This window comes from Erigeron canadensis, chromosome 1, assembly GCF_010389155.1.
Source record: "Erigeron canadensis isolate Cc75 chromosome 1, C_canadensis_v1, whole genome shotgun sequence".
In the NCBI taxonomy this organism is placed as follows: domain Eukaryota; kingdom Viridiplantae; phylum Streptophyta; class Magnoliopsida; order Asterales; family Asteraceae; genus Erigeron; species Erigeron canadensis.
This window is the reverse complement of record NC_057761.1, coordinates 16,437,577-16,459,374: the sequence shown is the minus strand read 5'-3', so window position 1 is coordinate 16,459,374 and position 21,798 is coordinate 16,437,577. Positions and strand designations below refer to the sequence as shown.

Genomic DNA, 21,798 nt, shown 5'->3' with positions numbered 1-21,798 from the left:
TATTAAATCCAAAAAGGTTTCTTAAAGTTGACACGTATGAGGTATAATTGAGTCCCTAGTGATGAAATTCAAACGTAAACCAAATCACGACTATTCATGTCCTTACAAATGAATTCAAAATGTATTTTATGTGGGAAGCAAGAAGAAGAAACCATAGAAACATAGATTTCATCACAACTGGTAGAGGATATAACAACCTCACCCACTATAAAATCACCAATTTTTTTAGGTCAAACAAATAACGAAATGTCAATTCCATCAATAACTCGACATGTGTCATTTATGCTAATCCATATTTTACCATCACTTTGTTACATCCTCTTCTTGTCACTCTATCCCCATGTGTTTGCTAATTAATTTTCAACTTTTCACCCTTTTACAAACAAAATGGAGAGGTTGACTGTGAAACAGGCCGGCGCCAAATCATATTGACTTCTTAGCCATTGCAACATGAGTCCCCTACATCTATATATATATATATATGTAAGAAGTCATCTTCTCATTAGGACCTACAAGTTTCACTTTTTCATTTGCATAATCCTCTTCAGTCTTTCTTATCAACACGTATCTCTCTCTCTCTCTCTATCTATCTCTCTCTCTCCCTCTATATATATATATATTGAATTGAACCAAGTCTTTTCTCATTAAAAGATCATCAAGAAACTTATTGAAAAAAAATTCAGAAATGGGAAGATCTCCATGTTGTGATAAAAATGGACTCAAGAAAGGTCCTTGGACACAAGAAGAAGATCAAAAACTTATGGAATATATTCAACTTCATGGACCGGGAAATTGGCGAACCCTCCCTAAGAATGCTGGTAAGCATCTGCATGCATGTGTTTAATTAATTAAACTTTATTTTCTTAAATTTTGATGGCAAACTCTAGTTTGCTCTTCACTAGCTAGCCAGTAATATTGTTTCTATATATATATATATATAGGACTTCAAAGATGTGGAAAAAGTTGTCGTCTTCGTTGGACAAACTACTTGAGGCCTGATATCAAGAGAGGAAGGTTTTCGTTTGAAGAAGAAGAAACTATCATTCAACTTCATAGTGTAATGGGAAATAAGTAAGTTCATTTAGTAAATATGTTTGTTTGGATTGTTTAGTTACCCGCCTTTAAAAAGAATTGTAATTTTAATTATATATATACTTCCTCATGCTCTTGTTAAAATATACAAGTAGTTAGTTAAAATGTATTCTTATCTAAAGTTTTTGTTATTAATCCATATATGTAGGTGGTCAGCAATCGCAGCTCGCTTGCCTGGTAGAACTGACAATGAAATTAAGAACTACTGGAACACCCACATTCGTAAAAGGCTAATCAGGAATGGAATTGATCCAGTGACTCATAGTCCTCGGCTCGATCTCTTGGACCTTTCTTCCATTCTCAACTCAGCTCAGTTAAATCTCTCAAACCTTTTGAATCTCCAAACACTTGTAAATCCAGATGTCCTAAGGCTTGCCACTCTATTAGCATCAAATCAAGAAAACCAAGACTTATTTCTCAATAATCAAATGAATTCTATTAACCAACAAACCCTAAGCCAAGAGCTTCCAAACTGCACTACCTCTATCCCAACAAGTTTTCAAAACACTCGGATTTCAAATCAGTTTTTCTCACCAAATTTGGTTAAAACGAATGCTCAAATTATTGATGAAAGTAATTATATGCCCCAATGCATACCTGATAATCATGATCATGCTATGCTATATAGTCAAAATGATCAATTCAAGGCATCTGCATCAGAGAACTCGAGTTTCCAGTCATCGGATATTGAATATAAAAGCAACCCCGCTCACCAAAATTTTAACGTCGATTCAGTTCTATCGACGCCCATGTCAAGTCCTACACAGATAAACTCATCTTCAACCTTTGTAAATAGCAGCACAGAAGATGAAACCTACTGCAGTATGTTCAAGTTTGAGATTCCAGAGAGTAGTTTTGAGTTCGATGATTTAATTTATTCCTAATTACTACAACTACGATATAATTTGAATGAAACCATGTGGATCTTTTTGTAGTCCATTTGCGCTGTTAGTATGTGGTGTACGTGTTCTTTTATTTTTTGTCCGAATGTTTTTGTCAATAATACATTTATGTAATATTGAGTTAGTTTTAAACGATGCTGTAGTAATCTTCTTCTTTAATTATCTGTATTTCATTCGATCTCATTCACGATTGTAAGTAGTGTTGGATTCAGTCATTTCAGTAGTTTGTAGTGGCCCCCCACAACTACGTTAAATCTCCTATGTGGTTTATTATAATTTTCTTGTTTAATCGTTTAAGGTTATCTATACTATCTTATAAAACATTTTACATTTTTTTTAAATCTTAAAAGATGATTTGAACTACTTAGACCGAGAGGAGTAGCCCATTAAGGGGCATTCCCCTGCCAAAAAATGATTGGGAACGCCCCTCATCGGCCCCCGAGGGCGTTCCGGGGCGTTCCAAATGTAATTTTGCCCCTTACCCGTTCGTTTTTAGAAGGCTTGCCCCTTGTACTATATTTGCAGGCCATGTGGCATTTATTTGTTGGATGAGGGGCGTTCCCCCCTTTCACTACTCCTGATAGTCTTAGATTATTCCCCTTTTTTTTCTCACTAATTTAAACATCTCTATCTAATTTACCTATAATACCCTTAAATCTCAATCACTCCTTTTCTTCTCTCTCCTCAAATCTGAACCACTCATTTTTTCTCTCTCCTCCATAATCATTTTATTACTCTAATTCATTCAAAACCGTTAATCTCAAAAACCGTTTATCGATAAATTATAAAAATTGTATGGGTGTATTTAAAATTTCATGCTCTTTCATTAGAGATATCATTTGACATACTTTTGACGAATTTTTAATCTGATGGCGGAGCCCGTACAGCTAAAGCATTTGGCTATCACACTTTATGACTTATCACGTCCTATGACCAATCAACCCACCATTTCACCACCCAACGCGCGGGCACTTTCCCTCGTCATGTACAAAACATTACTCAAATAACATATTTCATTGTTAAAATAAAAGGATGGAAATAAATTTGTTGGTTCATAACGTTAAGAGGAGTAGAGTTGTTGGAGGTTGAGCTACTTTTTTCATAGCGCGTCATGTGACATGCTGTGATGTCATCGGTTGCTTGGAAAAATAAGTTGAGAGTGAAGTTGCGTAAATGGTGCGGTAAAACAATATATGATTGATTGTATTTAATTTTTTTTATGACTTTATATTAAATAAATTATAGGATACATATATAATCATAAAAACATTATATATAAATATATAAAATCATAAAATAACATTATATATAAATATATAAAATCATAAAAACATTACACATTTTGGTTATATACTTTGTATCTTTGTCTCGTTTGCACTGTTGGGATGATTTTTCAAAAACTCCTATTAGAAGTACTAAACATACGGATAGTTATTTTCGTAGACGATATATATCGTATTCGAAATAGTAGATGTGTTTTGGTTTAATATTTGTGTTGAGTCAAGGATTCGCTGACAACACTTGGTCGCTGAAGGTCCTTCATCAGCTACACATCAGCGAGTCTAGTGACTCTTAGTCAACGGGTGGTTCCTTTCCAAATTGTATGTCAAGGCAGGAAGAATTTAAACTAGAAGAAGACAAGAGTTACATGGTGGTTGTTCCAACTATCTTGTACCATCTTTAGCAAAGATGCAGTTGCATTCAGAAGATATGGGTTCTATCTCTCATGCTCAAAATGGTAAAGAAGACAAAGGCTTCTTATGCAAGTACTTCTAGCCAATCAGATCTCGACAACCACCATCAATCACTATCAAGAAAAGGCTGTGTTGCCCTAATTCCTACCCTATATAAAGCAACACAGCCGTACCAAACACACTTTGTGTTTGTCACCATAAAGTGTATGTCACTTATATTCTCTCTTGTAATTGTTTACGTTTTTAGTGTGCCTAAACTTAACAATTGTATGTTCATTTATTTTCTTGTATGACAAGTTGTAATATCGATCATGTGTTCACTGTTTAATCAATGATACGTATGATTAGACTTGCTTAGATTTGTGTAATTGAACTTTACTCTTGTTCTTGTTCTTTACTTTCTTGTATTTACTTTATTGTCCAGATAATTAATATAAGCTTAAGCAAATCGTGGAGTGTCAAGTGGTATCAGAGCCCCCGTTTCTAAATTATTGAAACAAGATCTGTTTGCTTACTTATATTTTTCTTAAATTTGTACTGTTTCTTTTCTTTTCCTTCTTTAACAAAACCTTCTTATCTTTTTCTTAAAACGAAAGTATGACTGTTGTACTCACATTAGTAAATACACGTGACTTTGGTTATGTGTCGATTCCACCAAGATTCGAGGTAGATGACTTTGGATCTTGGAAGGAAAGATTGCTACTATACATAGTGGGTGTACATACTTAATGACCATTCTGACTCAAGGTCCATTTGTACCCACTATGGTTCAAAGAACACCAGGAGCTACTACTGATACTCCTGAGATAGTGACTGAAATGGTCAAACCAGAGGTACAATTGACTGATGATGAGTGGAGGCTGGTAAATCTTGATTCCAAACTTAAAAACATGATTGTCACCACTCTTCCTACTGACATCATAAAGCTCATTATCAAATATCCTACTTCTAAACAAGTCTGTGATAGGTTGTGCAGCATGTAAGAAGGCTCTGCTGACACTATTGCTACAAGAAATTGATCTAAAACGTGTTTATGAAAAATTCTTTGCTCAACCGGATGAAAGTCTTGATAGCACTTATACCCGATCCGAAGGGTTGCTGAATGATATGACTAATATTGGCATTGCCCATGATAATTTTGAGGTGTACCATAAGTTCATTGATAGTCTTTCTATCAAATGGCAAGGATTAAGACAAATAATTCGAACCATAAAGCAGATTCAGACTCTAGTTTTAGAATCTCTCTTTGGTATGCTTCAACTTGAAGAATGAGCCCTTGCTCAAAACCTAAGAGCTGCTGCTGAAGAATGACGAAGTGGTTCTTCTTCTTCTTTTTCTTCTTCTACTAGTACTTCTGCTTATTATGTTACTAACCCTCTTGCCATTGTCTCTACGGAGCCTAATAATCTTAATATTGGTGCCAGCACCCCAAATCTTCCTCCCTCTATTCAATCTCTTATTAATGATCTCGATGCTGAAGAGAAACAAGAGATGTTTAGTGACTTTATGGACGTTGCTTTAGTTGTTGGAAAGAGGTACACAAAAGGGTGGAATAACCGTAATTCGGTTATTGCCTATAAGCCTCTTGTTGATAAATCTCAAGAAGAGTGTTGGAGATGTGGTAGGAAGGGACACTACCAAAAGGAGTGCAGAGTTGCTATTCTAACTCCTGCTAGCCCTAAACCTAACACTTCTAAATTTGTTGATGAGTACAAGAACACGTACTACCAACTCAAGGCAAAAGTGGCCGAAATGGAGGAGGCCAAAACTCCAGCCAAAGGTCTGGTTGCTGAAGAGCATGACTGGGCTGAACCAGATGATTCAGATAACGAGGAGTACGTTGATGCGATGTGCTTGATGGCACTTGTTGATGGCGATGCACTGACAAAAGACCAAGTTTCCTCTAATCAGTGGGTAAATGTCACCATCAAAAAGGTATGTGCTCACTTAGCAGCCACATATGAGGACAAATCTAAAATCCTTGAGTCCTTATCTTATGACATCTAGTTTGTTGAATCCATACGAGCTGAACTCCAATCTAAACCTGACTCTGTCTGCCTAGAGTTAAGTGAAAAATCTGAAAAACTCAGTGAGCTGAGAAATGTTCATGTTGAACTTCAATCTCATTAGTTGCTGGTGCAAAAACTTCAGCTTGAAAATGAATAACTCAAGCATGAAGTTTCTGACCTAAAGAAGATTGTAACCTCCTGGTCAAAAGCTTCTAGGTTTCACCACAACTGTCTAAATGAACTAGTCACTGCCCAAGTTTAGGCAAATATTGGTGGTGACTATCAAGTTGCTACCACTCATTCTGACCTATTCGCTCACGATGTGAAACCAGATATTGCCATTCCTCCTTCTGCAGTTATGTCTCTCGGGGAGATGAAAAAATGGTATTTCATTAAAGGTCTTAATGACTATCATACTGAAATGGACGCTGGTTCAACCTCTTCTCTCTCTGACGACCTACCTGCCTCCGCTGAGGGAAATGGTGCAAGCTCTTCGACAAGCGCCAGTAACCCCTATCCTCATCTTCCTATTATTGGTATGATGCCAAATGAAGGAAAAATTCAATATTCTTCTAGGGAATCCTTTGAAGGGGACATTTTCAGTGATGGTTTTAAATCTGTCGCTCCTCAGCAACTTACCATCAAGGCTGTTGAACCCTTCAAAAGAAGTAAAGTTGTAGTCCCTTATGACTATAGCACGCCTCAGCGAGCTAATCTTGTCAATCAGCAACCTCAACAAGTTGTATCTCAACCAAATATGATCTTCTCAACAAACTCCTTCCCATGATGACAGTAAAGTTGATCAGCATGAGCATCTCATGAAAAGACTCGTCAGGTTCAACAATGCTCGATATCAACAAGTAGTCACTTCTCAAGTCAAATCTGCTGATAAGCTGCTTCATCATCAGGCATCAAAATCTATGCCCATTTCCTCTAAGATGAGGCACAACATTCCTAAAAAGGGAAGAATGCCTCATTCCCAAAACAGGTCTATCATTCCTCAAAGAGGACACTTGCCACATCAGCAAGTAAGAGCTGTCACTCCTTAATGAGGATACTTGCCACATCAACAAGTAAGACATGTCACTCCTCAAAGAGGACACTTGGATCAGCAAGAGAGATCCTTTACTCCAAAAAGTGAGTATACCTCATAGGCAAATGAGGTCAGCAACTCCAAATCAGCAATCCATATCTATCACTCCCAAAAGAGTACATCAGTCTCATGCACCATGGTCCCTCTCCTCATTCTGCTGTTAAACAAGCTTGGAGTATTGTTAAAGGATCACAAAATCCCTCTACTTCTCAATCTCAGGATCCAAATAGTAAGTCCATCTTGGATCTAACTCCTAAGATGCCTCAACTTATGTTGAAGCACTAGCATAAGTCAAAACAAAAGAATAAGGCATCTTCCTCCCCTGAGCCTTAAATTAATGAGTTTACATAGCGAGTTAATGATCTTTCTTCTCAGCTAAGGGAATTTCTCATTCAGAATAATAAAGGTAGCACCTCTTGTAAGAAATGCTACTTATGTGGCAGCAAAGGTCATGTTGCCTCTGAATGTGATGATGACAATGCTAGGGATGCTCTTGAAGTTGTCATTTAGCCCAATCCTCCTTCCTTAACTGCTGCCTCTTTCTCTACTAAAATCAGCGATAATTCTTCTTCTGCTGAACCAGAAACTAATGTAGGAGAACTAATGCAGGAGATGCAACAGTTCTCACTGAAGAAAACATTGCTGACTTCATTTCAACACAACATGTATTTATCCCTCATTTACAAAGGATTATACCTAATGAGTTTGGCGAACCAGTGGTCATAGTTGAATTCAGTGATACATATGTTGTCAGCAACATGGTCTTCCTTGATAGCGGCAACACCATAACACCATTCGATGGTATGGAACTTTTCCTCCTTACCTTCTACAGCAGCTGAAAAGGAAAACTCTGAAGCTATTCCTTTTAACTCTGTTGATCTACCTGTCAGCGAGTTTAATAGTGAACCCATCTAAATCCTTCTGTTATATCGATGTAGGGCTCGCTGGAAAGGGAGTATGGTACTTGGAGAGTGGTTGTTCAAAACACATGACTGGCTGTAAGACCCTCCTGGATAACTATGTAGAGGTTGCTGGCCAACTGTAGTGTTTAGGGATAATTCCACTAGACAAACTAAAAGTTATGGACTTCTCTCAAATGGTCTCACAAGGTTCACCAAGGTTGCTTATGTAAATAGGTTGAAACATAACCTTATAAGCATCACTCAACTGTGTGATGCTGACTACAAATTGATTCTTGATAAACATCAAAGCACTATTGTCAATATAAACAAGGAAGTTGTCTTGGTTGCTCCAAGAAAACGAGATGTCTATCTGGTTGACTTCACTTCTGTCAAGACTGACAGTGAGACTTGTTTCTTTACCAAGTCAGCAGCTGAACTAAGCTGGTTGTGGCACAAACGTATGTCGTATGTGAACTTCAAAACAATCAAATCTCTGGCCAAAAATAACTTGGTTTGTGGCCTTCCTCATCTCTACTTTCAAGACAAAGCAAGCCAATTCTATTAAAGGTTGCTTTCATCTTCTTCACATGGATCTTTTTGGTCCAGTGAATGTCCAAAGTCTAAAGGATAGTAGATACACTTTACTATTTGTGGATGAATATTCATGATACACTTGGACTATTGATGAGCGTCCGTTTTGTAATTATTTCCTATATTGGTAGGTCGTGTTTTGATGTCCAAATAAGTTAAGAAATGTGAAATTTTGGTACTTAATGGGATGACATGTTATGATAGGTTCACAAGGCGTGCAAGTGAAGACAAATGTCTCTACTCAGCTTAACACGAAGCCACAAGACTTTTCGACAAAGACTAGTGTTTGATCAAAAAACCGCATGGTCCTCCGAACGAAACAAGGAAGGGTTTTGACCGATTCGTAGGCGATTCCCTATCGGTGTAAAGCCTTGTGAAGCTTAACGCCACAAGATCGGGTGTGTTTGTGTTGGTGGTGGAGACGACTCCGTAGAGGAGAAGGCCACCTTAGGTGTTCGGGTGAATAAGGCTTAGTATCTCGTAGAAAGAACTTGATGCCTTATTCGTGAGGGGATGACCTCTTTATATAAGACTAACTTATCTTGGGGGATAAGTTAGGGTTTTAGGGGGATACCCCATCGTTTTGGGTACAAGATATGGTAGACATGTTTATGGGATTTACATGCCATATAATAAATATATTATCATAATAAAAGATAAGGAAACATACATTTTCTTTAGAAGGAAGAAAATAAGAGATTTCCTATATATTTGGCGGAGCTCCGTTCTCTTGAGGTGAGCTCCGTTCTGACGGAGGCGAGCTCCGTATTTCTGGCAGAAATCGTCCTTAAGCAGCCTTCGTAATAGCAGATTTACATACGGAGGAAGAGCTTCGGAGGGGTATATCATCAAGCCCCCCAGTCTAATAGGAGAGACTGGCAAGAGGCTGTCGTGTTAGACTCCAAAAAATATCAATTGGAAGCAAATCCGAGTAAGCTCTCCGTCATTGGTGTCCTCCGTCTGGTATTATCCGTTCCGTCCTTGTCCTTTGCCCATTATATCATTTGATTATCCGACTTTTTCCCCTGTGATAATTAGGGGAATTGCCTAAATGTCATGGTTGGACTGATGATGATCTGCGGATGAGACTTTCATGTCCATCGGGTTTGATGTTTTGTCATTGTCGGCTTTTTTCGTAGGTACTCGTGGTACTCTTGCGGTTCCTTCGACCATATTTATCCCGGAGCTTCCTAGGTTACTTCAAAATCTATGTATTGTTTCCAAAACTTATATCCCTGATAATGGGTCTAAGCCTGTTAACTTGCTGTGATCAAGTAGGATGCTGCTTTATGTCGCCCAAGTGTATGCGTATGCCATGCTCGTTGGTGATGAAGGAGCTTCGTGTGTAAGCTCAATATTTTCCTTAGTTGTGTCGCTTTTTCTTGAGAAGGTTCTGATATACAGCTTCGGCTTTGCTGTTGGTGAAAAAGGTTTTTAATATAGTGAATAGGTTATCGGCTCATGCTTCTCTAGGATTTGTATGGATAGGTTTTAAAGCGTGGTTGATCCGGGAGCTTGTTGTTAAAAATAGGTATTACTGCGTTCTCTTAAAATGTGTCTAGTCAACATATCAATGTTGTCTTTGGACCTAACCACCAACCCTTTAGCTCCCAACCCTTTAGAATGGACGGACATAAGACTTAACATGAAATACTTAAAGGTTCGGTGTCATAAGGGTACTCTTGAAATGGTATACGTTAGGGATGAAAGGTTGGATTTTTAAGATGAATATTGAAAAGAAAACAAAGGATTTTGACATCTTAAAAATGAAATGGTTTTTTGTTGAGGTGAAAGAAATGGTTTGGGTATTGATTAAGATTAAATTTACATTTTATTCACCTTATTCACGAAAACCGCCCGACACTTTAAGTGTGGGGGCGTTTAAGACCCCGCCATGGTAAGCTTAGGGAATGAATCTGGCTAAAGACTCGGTAAACTTAGCGCTTCTTGGGATGTAACCCATGTATGTGTTTTATTTTTCATGCATTAGGTTATTTTGTTTAATAGTAAATTGCTTTTTGTTCTATATAAATGTAAGTAGTAGATTATTCAAGTTTCCTTGGCCAAAGATTCTCTAGGTTCATTAATTTGTTTATGAAGAACTATCGGTCGATAATCGACTTAGGCTACTTGTCTTTTTATCAGTCGGGTGGTTGAACAAGAAAGTAACAATTTTTATCATTTTAGTTTAGTTTGGTTGTTTTTGTGTTTGTTTGTGTTAAAAATCCAAAATAGTGATAATATGTAATTTAGATTAGAGGTCTTTCTTGTTGTTAAGTCATACGTAAATGATTACTAAGGTTGAGGGGCTAATTGTGATAATTAGCATAATTGTGTAGTTAGCCTATAAATACCCCTCATGCCTTAGTAATCATAACTTTGAACACATACACAATCATTGTAACCTTCACCATTCTAATTAATTCCAATCAGCCAACTTTCCTTTACACACACACTTTCTCTCTCAAAACACACACAAACACCAAGAACACACACTCACCAAAAACCGCCATTGATGACGTGAATTCGGTAGTGAAATCGTGTAATATCATGTGGTATCAGAGCAAAACATCATTGTGATTCGATCCATATCTGAATTCTGTCACAGATTTATCAAAAAAAAAAACAAAATCAAAAAGTTTTTTTGTTAGTCATTTTCTCTTCACTGTTCTTCAAAATTTCACCTCACAAATCACATAAAATCACAGATATTTGTTCACCAATAGATTCCTGATAGTTAAAAACATAATCCTGTCAAGTTTCAAGTTCTAATTCGATCTAAATCTTGAGTTTGAATTTTAGAGTTTTAGCGTGATTTTTTGGGATTCGAATTGGTTGTGTTTTGTGTTGAATTTTGTTCATAGATGTGTAGCTGAGGTGAAAACAATCAGTTTGCAAGTGATTTCAAGTTCTAACTCCTAGTAAATCAAAAGTTATTGAAGCTTTTTGAATTCTTTGTGTGTGAAACTGATGTTCTGACGAAGAAGATGACAGTAGAACGATCTTGGCTAGGACGATCTTCACAAGATCGTCTCAGCCTTTAAACTTCTCATTTTTCATTCTAAGTGATTTGTGGCTTGTAGGACGATCCTCACAAGATCGTTCTGACAAGTGGTGTGTGGTGTAGTGTTTGTTTGTGGCTAATTAATCCGCAAGGATTGGTTTGGTCAATTCAAACACTTGGAAAGTGTTTACATCTAAAAGTTTTCAGGAAAGAAAGCTAGGACGATCTCAACAAGACCGTCCCAGCACACTGAACTTAGGACGATCTTGCCAAGATCGTCCCAGTTCCTTTGAAGACCGTCCCAGTTCCCTTGTACATTGGTGTGTTTTGGTTGATCATTTGAAGTTGTTGTGATTGGGAATCACACACTTCTTGGGTAACTGATCTTATTGATTGGTTTTGCTCAAATTTCTTTCATTCCATTACATACTATTACTCTGTCCAATTCTTTCCAAAATACTTGGAAAAATTCTTCATTTCCACAAATATACAGGACGATCTTCAACAAGATCATTTCATTTTTCATTCTCAAACCCTAAAACGATCTCACCAGGATGATTCTCTCTAAGATCGTCTCAATTCCTGTTTTACCTTCAACTCTTAATTCAATTCAAGTTTCAAATCAAATCAATTTCAAATGGCTTCTCGTGAAGCATTGGCTTTGGGTTCAGATACAAGACCTCCAGTTCTCTACCGTGGTTCCTATGGACTATGGAAGAAAAGATTTATGGACTATGTGGAAAGTCAACCAAATGGTCATATGCTTAAAGATTCCATCCTTAATGGACTTGCAGTTCATCGCCATCCCACTACTGGTGCAATACTGACTCTTGATCTTTTGAATGCTGAACAAAAAGATCGAACAACTGCAGATAACAAAGCTAGATCATGCTTATACAAAGCTCTACCAGATGAAATCTATGGCTCAGTTGATTCATATGATATAGCCAAGGAGATATGGGATGAGGTGGCAAGACAGATAGAAGGAGCTGACGTGACTTCAACAATTCGATTGATCAATGTTTTGATTGAGTTTGACAACTTCACGAAATTGCCAAATGAATCTCTTGAAGCTGTCTACTACAGATCTGCAATGTAATGAATGAAAAATAGAGATTGAGTTAAACATCAAATTCATCAAAGCTCTTGGTCTAGAATGGGAAGATTTTGGAACACAGATCAAGCAACATCAAAATCTGACCAAGTTCACCATTCATACTCTTTATGAATCTTTCAAACTCAATGAAAACCAAGTTCTAAACAAAGCTTCATCAAGCAAAATGCCAGAAGTTGTATCTTCTGATCCTTTGGCATTGATTGTTGAGAAGAAAGTTTCTGAAGCTCTTAAGAGGCAAATGGTAGTTGTTTCTTCGTCTGATGAGGAGGGAGATGATTTGCTGGCTACAAGAGATGGTGTTTCAGATGATCTATATCAAGCTCTTGCCGCGGTAACAAAGAATTTCAAGAGAAAATTTTACAAAGCGAGGCCAACAAACAACAATCTCCGCACTTCTTCTACAAGTGCATTTTCCAAGAAGGATCACTATCATCTTAAGAGTCATGAACAAGGTGAAGCAAGTGGATCAAAGCATGGTGAGAAGAAGGAAGCTAATGAGAAACAAGTTGCTGAGAAGGGTAAGGCATCAGACAAAAAGTGCTACAATTGTGGTATCCCTGGTCATTTTGCTATTGATTGCAAGCAACCTCGAAAGCGGAATTATGAGTATTACAAGCAGAAGATGCTGTTAGCCAAACAAGTTTAAGCTAGACATGCATTGCTCGCTGAAGATGACAAATGGCTATTACTCTCCGATGATGAGGATGAAGATGTCTCTGCTAATGTTTGCTTTATGGCGAGGTTGGCCAAAGACAAAGTCTTTGAAGCAGAAAGCACTGATGATAAATACCCGGATGATGAGGTAAATCTCGACTCTACTTTTTCATTGATAAAAGATAAAGAGTCATGTAGATTAGCTTATCAAACTTGACAACTCAGATCATATCTTTAACCAACACAAACAAAAAGTTGAAAAATAGCATTTCATTTTCTAAAAGTGAATTTTCAAAGCTTCTTGAAGAACATTCAAAATTACTTTTTGAATATGATGCTATTAAACAATAATTTCAAACATTCAAAGATAAAACGTTGGTTAAAGAATGTGAGTTGAATGCCTCTCCTGATTCTAAGTTATTACAAAAATGTCAATCTTGAAAAGACCATTCATGATCTTGAAAAAGTCAATCAAGATCTTGAAACTCAAAAGACCAATGAATGGTTTCGGGCAAATGCTAGACAAATGGATGTTGATATTCTCAATAAAAAGCTCCAAGAAGCTAAACCAAACAATGTTGAACTCGAAAGGAAGAATTCTGATTTAAATCATAATTGTTTTCTAAATGGCATAGAGATTGAGAATCTTGAAAACCAAGTTGAGGAATTTAAAAAGAATATACTTTTCTATGTAGAAAAGTTATATAAAGTTGAACAAAACCTTCTCTTGGATTTCACAGCCTATTTCAACAAGTCAAAAATTGATAAAAAGGATCTTCTTATCGAGTTGGGATTTGAGAATTTCACAAGCCAAAGAAGAAATTGGACCTTTGTATGATGAAAAATTCCTTCGACTTGGTATGGTACAACAATTTATTCGTCCATTGGATGACGAATTTGAGACTGATGAAGTTGAGAGGATACCTAAAGATAAATTTTTGGTTAATTATGATGCAATAAATGCTTCGTACAAAACTAAAGAATCTACAATTTTTAAATTGGAAGAAATTGTATCAAATTTTCAAAACCAATAATCTATCGGTTCTCCATCAAAACCAACTAAAGTGTATGTTCCAACCACATTTTTGGAAAAACAAATAGAAGGTTTACAACAAAAGGTAGAATCTCAACAAAATGTTATTAATCACCTCAAGTCTCAAAGTCCGATTTCAGAGGATAAATGTATTGTTGTTGATACTAAGAAAGTTTGTGTGAATGTTTCTACTCAAACTGACCTAAGTACTTTAGTAGACCATTCTACCCAAACTACCTGTGATTCATCTACAAATTCCTCCACTCAAACCTTGACTGATTCTCATGAATGCACTTGTCAAAATACTGCTAGTCTTATAGCTGATGATTATGTGCAATCTGATTTATCTGATGAAGAACTTACACATAGTTTAATTTTGATATGGTACTTCTATAGGTTTTACACATGCAATTCAATTGATGAGTTAGTTGTTCACCTTAAGCTTAGTGCTAGTATAGGTGTTGATACTTCTACTCAGTTTTCTTATGAGACCAAAGATGTGTCAGTTCAAGTTGACATAATTTCCGAGACTATCCATGATGTGAAGTTGGACACCAAGATTCCTGATTTTTCAAAACTTTCAAAAGAATTTGAAACTAATCAACCTTCATTGAAATTTTTCACAAAAGATGATTTTGATAAATTCATGGAGGGAGAATATGTTTTTGATTCAGAAACTGAGAAAAAGATTGAATCTACCAAAATCAAAGTTGAAACAAAAGAGGAATCTCAAAATCCATTGTCCAAAGCTCCATTCATATTGTTCAAAGGAACGAGTTAAGACCAAACTCGTCAAGACTGAACAAAAGACCATTAAGTTAGAACCAAAGATTCCTACCCCAGTTAAACATGTCAAAAAGGAACAAGCTGAGACCACACCCAGATCAAAGTACACCAAAGTGAAACTTACAAAAGACTATCCTAATGCTTCTCCTTCTAGCTCTCAATCTAGTCTTTACCTAAGGTGTCTAAGTCTAGCTCAGTTTTGCTAAATAAGGATGCATCTAATGGTACAACTAGATATAGGGATAGATATGGATGGTTCTCTCATGATAAACCAAAGAAGCAAGAAGTTTCCTCACCACCAAAAAATTCTAAAAGGATGAAAATGTTTAAAACCCCTCGTTCTAATCTTCTTAGTTTCAATTCAACAGGTGGAAAGAGCATAACTAGTGATGCTAAATGGGTTGCTAAAACTTTAGTACCTAAGTCCACTAGTAATCAAATGCATGTTGAGAAAAAGAAGAAAAGACGGAGGAGAAAGGCTGGTAATAGGAAGAAGGGTGTTCCTATTAATTCAAACAATTCATCTTTGTTAAATAATGTTGAATGTGCCAAGGCAAGGCCTTGTGAGCTTGTAAACAATTTTAATTCCTGTACTCGTGTGGTTGATGTGAATGCTTGTAGACATGTTACTTTTAATTCTCATGTGAATGTTGGTACTTTTTATTCAAATGTGCTTATTGATGATGTGCTTGTTAATGCTTATGTTGATTCAAAAGCATGTTTGAATGCATTTCCTAAGTTATATCCCCTGCCTGTTTTAACTAACCACAAAGGACCCGTCTTCAAGTGGGTACCTAAAGTAGGTTAAATTTCTATGATTGCAGGAAATAACCATCTGTGTTTGGATACTCGATTCTGGGTGTTCGAAGCACATGACTGGAAATAAAGCTTTGCTCAAGAATTTTGTTGAACGATTCATGGGAACTGTTCGCTTTGGAAACAACAATTTCACTCCTATCTTAGGTTATGGAGACATTGAATGAAAGGGAATTGTCATCAAGAAAGTTCACTATGTTGAAGGATTAAGTCATAACTTGTTCAGTGTTGGACAATTCTGTGACAACAATCTTCAAGTTCTTTTTCGACAATCTCTTTGTAAAGTCCAAACTCTAGATGGAGTTGACATTCTTTGCGGTGATCGTGATGATAATCTTTTTACCGTCAATCTCAATGATAACCAACCAACCGATAATATTTGTCTCATTTCAAAGGCTACATCAAAGAATTCTTGGTTATGGCATAAAAGGCTGTCTCATCTGAATTTCCAAACCATCAATACTTTAGTCAACAAGAATCTTGTTGAAGGCTTGCCTGGCTACAAGTATGAAAGTGCGCATGTTTGTCTTTCTTGTGCTGTTGGGAAGATTAAGAGAGCTTCTCATAAACCGAAGAAATCTCCAAACTCTTTAGCACCTCTTCATTTGCTTCACATGGATCTTTGTGGGCCAATGAAAGTACAAAGCCGAAATGGGAAGAAATACATCTTGGTTACTGTTGATGATTTTTCAAGATATACTTGGGTCAAGTTCCTCGCATCCAAAGATGAAACAACTCAAGTTTTGATCGATTTCATCACTACTACTCAAGTAAATCTTCAACTTCCAGTTCGTTACATCCGTTCGGATAACGGTACTGAGTTCAAGAATGCTGTTTTTGATGAATTTTGCAAAGCCAAAGGCATTACTCATCAATTTTCAGCAGTTCGCACCCCACAACAAAACGGTGTTGTTGAAAGGAGAAATCGAACGTTTGTGGAAGCAGCAAGGACAATGCTTGCTTATTCCAAATTGCCATCTAATATGTGGGCTGAAGTTGTTGACACTGCTTGTCTCACTCAGAATCGGTCCATCATCAATCAACGTTTCGAAAAGACTCCTTATGAGGTTGTTAACAAACGCAAACCCAACATCAACTACTTTCATATATTTGGGTGTGTTTGTTACACTTTGAATGATCGGGAGAATCTTGGAAAGTTCGAGAAGAAAGGTGATGAAGGATATTTTGTTGGTTATTCCAAATCATCAATTGCCTACCGAATCTACAATCGCCGAACAAACACAATTCAAGAAACAATGAATGTTTGGTTTGATGAGATGTCAGGCATGATATTTGAGCAAGAAAGTTTGCTACCAACAAGTAATGATCCAAGTGCTTCAAGTACTTCTACAAGGACTTCTACCTTAGCTTCTAAATTCAAGAAGTTTCCAACTCCAACAAGTGATGAATTAGATATTCTTTTTGAAGAATTCTATAATTCAAAACCGATTCATGATGAAGAACCTCAAGTCATCGTTGAACCAATTCCAAACAATGAACCAATTCAAAACAACGATCCAGTTCCTGAGAACAATCATGAATCATGATCAAACTCTTCAGAGCAAGGATCCTCTTCTAATGATTCTTCTTCACCATCCTTTCCTGATAATTCTTCTCAAATGAATGTTCAAGAACAACCTTCTCACATTACTCAAACAACAAATCCATTGAACACTCCAAATGTGTATGTGCCACTTGACTTTGATCATTCATCATATGAGGAAAGAGTTCTACCAAGTTATGATTCCATCTCACAACAAAACTCAAGTTTTAATGATGGTGATGTTGATCTTCAACAACAAGATCCTCTTCCTCATGATCACAAATGGACACGTATGCGGAAATATCATCCTACTGATCAAATAATGGAGATCCACAAGCCGGAGTAACTACTCGTACTTCAGTAAACGAGTGTCTTGTTGCACTGTCTCCGAGCAATATCGAACCCAAAACACTCTCTGAAGCTCTTCGTGATCCAGAGTGGGTTAAGGCAATGCAGGATGAACTCGCACAAATTGAAAGACTGAAGGTATGGAGATTAGTTCTAAATCCGAGAAAAGCTTAACCAATCGGAACAAAGTGGATATTCAAAAACAAAAAGGATGAGAATGGAGTGGTACTAAAGAACAAAGCACGACTTGTCGCAAAGGGTTATTGCCAACAACCTGATGTTGACTTCGACGAAACTTTTGCTCATGTTGCAAGAATGGAGGCCATTCGAATATTCTTAGCTTATGCCGCATTCCGAAACTTTACTGTGTTTCAAATGGATGTGAAGACTGCTTTCTTGAATGGTGACCTCAAAGAAGAAGTTTACGTTGATCAACCAGAAGGTTTTGTTGATCCTAAAAGGCCGAACCATGTCTACCGGTTAGACAAGGCTCTCTATGGTCTTAAGCAAGCACCCCGAGCATGGTATGATTCCTTAACTACTTTTTTACTAAGAGGTGGTTTTACCAAAGGCACAATTGATCCTACCTTATTCATTCGCAAACAAGGTAAGCATGTTCTTCTTGTCCAAATATATGTTGATGACATTATTTTTGGGTCGACCAGTCAAACATTTTGTCGAAACTTTTCATCTCTTATGGTTAATCATTTTGAAATGAGCATGATTGGGGAAATGAACTACTTTTTGGGTCTTCAAATCAAACAATTACCAAATGGTATTTTTATATCACAAGGTAAATACATACATGACATGTTGAAAAAGTTTGATATGACTTCATGTTCTTCAATTTCCACCCCAATGGCTGCTCGAACAAACATAAGTGTTGATAAAAATGGGAAACCATTTGACCAAAAGAGATATCGAAGTATGATTGGTTCGTTGTTGTATCTAACAGCATCTCGCCTAGATATAATGTTTGCAACATGTATATGTGCTAGGTATCAAGCTGCTCCAACTGATTTACATTATCAAGCTGTGAAACGAATCTTTCGTTATCTGAAGGGTACACCCAATTTAGGTCTCTGGTATCCTAGGAATACTGGATTCAATCTAACTGGTTATTCAGATGCAAATCATGCAGGTTGTAAGCTTGATCGCAAGAGCACTTCCGGTACTTTACAATTTTTAGGAGATAAAATTGTGAGTTGGTCTACCAAGAAACAGAATTGTGTGTCACTATCAACTGCTGAAGCTGAGTATGTGGCTGCGACTAGTTGTTGTGCTCAAGTTTTATGGATGAAGACTCAACTAACTGATTATGGTTTGAAATATGATCAATCCCTATCTATTGTGACTCTCAAAGTGCCATTGCTATTGCAGTCAACTCAGTAAACCACTCTCGATCAAAGCATATTGATGTTAGATATCATTTTCTCAAAGATCATATTGAGAAAGGTGATATTGAGCTCTACTTTGTGGGAACTGACTATCAACTTGCAGATTTGTTCACAAAACCATTGGATGAAAAGAGGTTTAACTTTCTTATATCCAAGCTTGGTATGTTAAATCTTGAACCTTAACTCATTTTACTTTTGAAGGAATTCTTGACACATTCTAGAAAATCAAAATACAAAATTTGAAAAAGAAAAAAATCAAATACAAAAATATAAATTTTCAAAAATAAACAAAAAGATTATATATTTTTTAAAGTGGCTTGCATATACTATGTATGTAACCCGTTCTTGATTGTTTTTATTTATTTTAAAGTAGCTTATACATACTCCGTGTATAACCCGTTCTTCAAGGTTTTATTTATTTTCAAATGGTTATACATTCTAAGATCCTGTTGTTATACATATACATTGATATAAGATAACAAGGAATCGAACGCCTTTGTGTACTTCCAAGTGGTCTTATATGAATATGTATGTGTAATAGCAGTTAATTGCTTTCACATAAGTTTTTCGAACTCTCAATTGTTGATATGAGAAGCAAAGGATCGAACGCCTTTGTGTACTCCCTAGTTGTCTCATTTTGAACAATTGATTGACTTAAAGCGACGGATTGAACGCCTTGTTGTACTCCCTAGCAGTCTTACTATGAACATTGTTGTTGAAGCAAAACTTTGTGCTTCTCAATTGAAAAATCTTGTTCACAATAGACTCTCAAGTTTTCCGAAAATACCACAACAAAGCTTTTACTCATTTTGATTTCACAAAAACAAATTTTTGCTCCACCTTTCTATGGAAAACATTTTTGATCTATTCTTGCATAGATTAAGAAGGAGTTGGTGATTTCAAAAACTTCCAAAACTTCAAATGTGTTTCAAACATTTTCATTCACACATTTGATGTTTTTCCAATAATTTTTTCATTCAAAAGAAGTTCGGTGATTAGTTTGCACATGAGCGATTAGGTTTCTCAAATCTTACTCCATGAACTTCATCATCGCCGATGAGTTCTAACCCCGGAGTATTTCTATCTTTAATTAGATAGTGAGGGTATTTTGAGTGATGATGTTTTCGTGCAAATAGGATGGAGGGAGTAAGTCGAAAAGTGAGAGGTTAAGGTGATATGTTGAGAGAAAAGGGTTAAAAGAAATGATACCCTTCCCTAAATTCTCAAATCGCCGAGTAAAACACATCTCTATCGGATGTCATTTGTTGATATCTCGATATTGAAGAAGTCTTCATGGACCCAGTGAAGCGATACACATCTTTACCTAACCTCTCAAGTGTTTCTTAACAAATACTTGTTTTAATTCTCACGGAGATTTTCACATTTCTATTGACTCTTCATTTGGAAGATGTTGATATTGAAAAAGGGTGACACTCTACTCCGGTCCCCGACTTCATTTGATCACTTTGTGTCTAGAGCTATCTTGATTGGTCATTAATTTGATCGTTCTTCATTTCTTTAGGACACATTCAAGTCATATTTTTGTGATATTATTGCTTATCTTTGTGATATAGCCGGAATATTTGTAGTGATATCTTCATTGATATTCCACGATGATCAAATGGAAATCCTACCAATGCTAACATTTTTTCCAACATTGAAAGTAGGTCTCATAATTACATTTATGTGATTATTGAGTTAACGAGAAGTCTAATGTGACCTCGGTTTTCCCTAAAAGTCTTTAAGGATAATAGATTGTGATTATCGAACGCTTCGGCTGTACTAACCATGATTTATATTCTTTGAAGCAATCTCGTGGCTGCAAAGCCGCAGACCGAACTATGTTAGAGACTTGATTTGTGCATAACTCAATGATACATAGGAAATCCGAAAAATGTTATACATTTCTATCGGTCATTTCATTAATCCTTTCGATTTTTGAACATGCTAACGGATCATTCTTATCCGGTTTCATTTCTCATCGCACAAACACAAAAAACACCAACACCATGCTATAACGTTTGTACCAACAACTTCAACCTTACATTTTAGTCACCTCTAGGATTCCTTGGGTTGGGCTAATGGTTTGGGTTGATGTTTTGGTGGTCGACATTTCTCCATGTGCATAAAATCTAACTTTGGATCGTGTTATTTCTTTTGACATTTTATCAATCAATGTTTGCATAATGACATTGGTCCCAACTTTGTCATTATGAGGGGGAGAAAATATTATGATTGATTGAGAAAGAAATAAGAATGATTGATAAGGACAACAAGGAGAAAAGTTTGTGTTTGGATGTTTCAAAAGGTTTAGGTTTATAAAAGTTAGTGTTTGGTTGTTTCAAAAGGTTTAGGTTTATCTTTCAAAGATAAGAATGAGCTTCATAAGAGACTTATCCAAACTTCATTCAATTGCTTACCTCCAAAGTGTTTAAAGATGATGTGACAAAGATCAAGCATCAAAAAGTTGAAAAATTGATTAGAAGATTCAAGTCAAAGAAGTAAAGCTTCAAAAGAGTCTTCATCAACACACTTTATTCAAGATCTTCAAGTCATACAACAACACTTTATCAAGAAGCTCCAATGTATTCATAAAGGGGGAGAGTAATTATTCATGAAACTTCATTTCAAGAAGATGAAATTCACTCAAGAATCAAAGAATGAAGAATCAAGAAGTTGAATTTCACTCAAGAATCGAAGATTAAAGAATCAAAGACAAGTTCATACCTTCCGCATCTCCAAAGACAACTCTGATTCATGATTCAACAATCCTCAAAGATTTGAGACACACACACACTTGTTATTCTCTGTTCAAAA

At 36.4% G+C, this 21,798-nt stretch overlaps 1 protein-coding gene across 1 annotated transcript; it reads left to right on the top strand.

Moving 5' to 3' along the window:
- Positions 1 to 685: 685 nt before the first annotated feature.
- LOC122584788 (transcription factor MYB41-like) lies at positions 686 to 1,980 on the top strand. Its single transcript, XM_043756847.1, has 3 exons — positions 686 to 818; positions 942 to 1,071; positions 1,241 to 1,980. The coding sequence occupies exons 1-3, from the start codon at positions 686 to 688 to the stop codon at positions 1,974 to 1,976; spliced, it is 999 nt and encodes a 332-aa protein (XP_043612782.1). The 3' UTR covers positions 1,977 to 1,980.
- The last annotated feature ends 19,818 nt before the right edge of the window (positions 1,981 to 21,798 follow it).

Bases quoted from the DNA above. Each gene is read 5' to 3' on its own strand.
- LOC122584788 (XM_043756847.1), top strand. From the start codon at position 686: ATGGGAAGATCTCCATGTTGTGATAAAAATGGACTCAAGAAAGGTCCT. The intron at 819-941 runs GTAAGCATCTGC...ATATATATATAG, and splicing joins AACCCTCCCTAAGAATGCTG to GACTTCAAAGATGTGGAAAA. The intron at 1,072-1,240 runs GTAAGTTCATTT...CCATATATGTAG, and splicing joins CATAGTGTAATGGGAAATAA to GTGGTCAGCAATCGCAGCTC.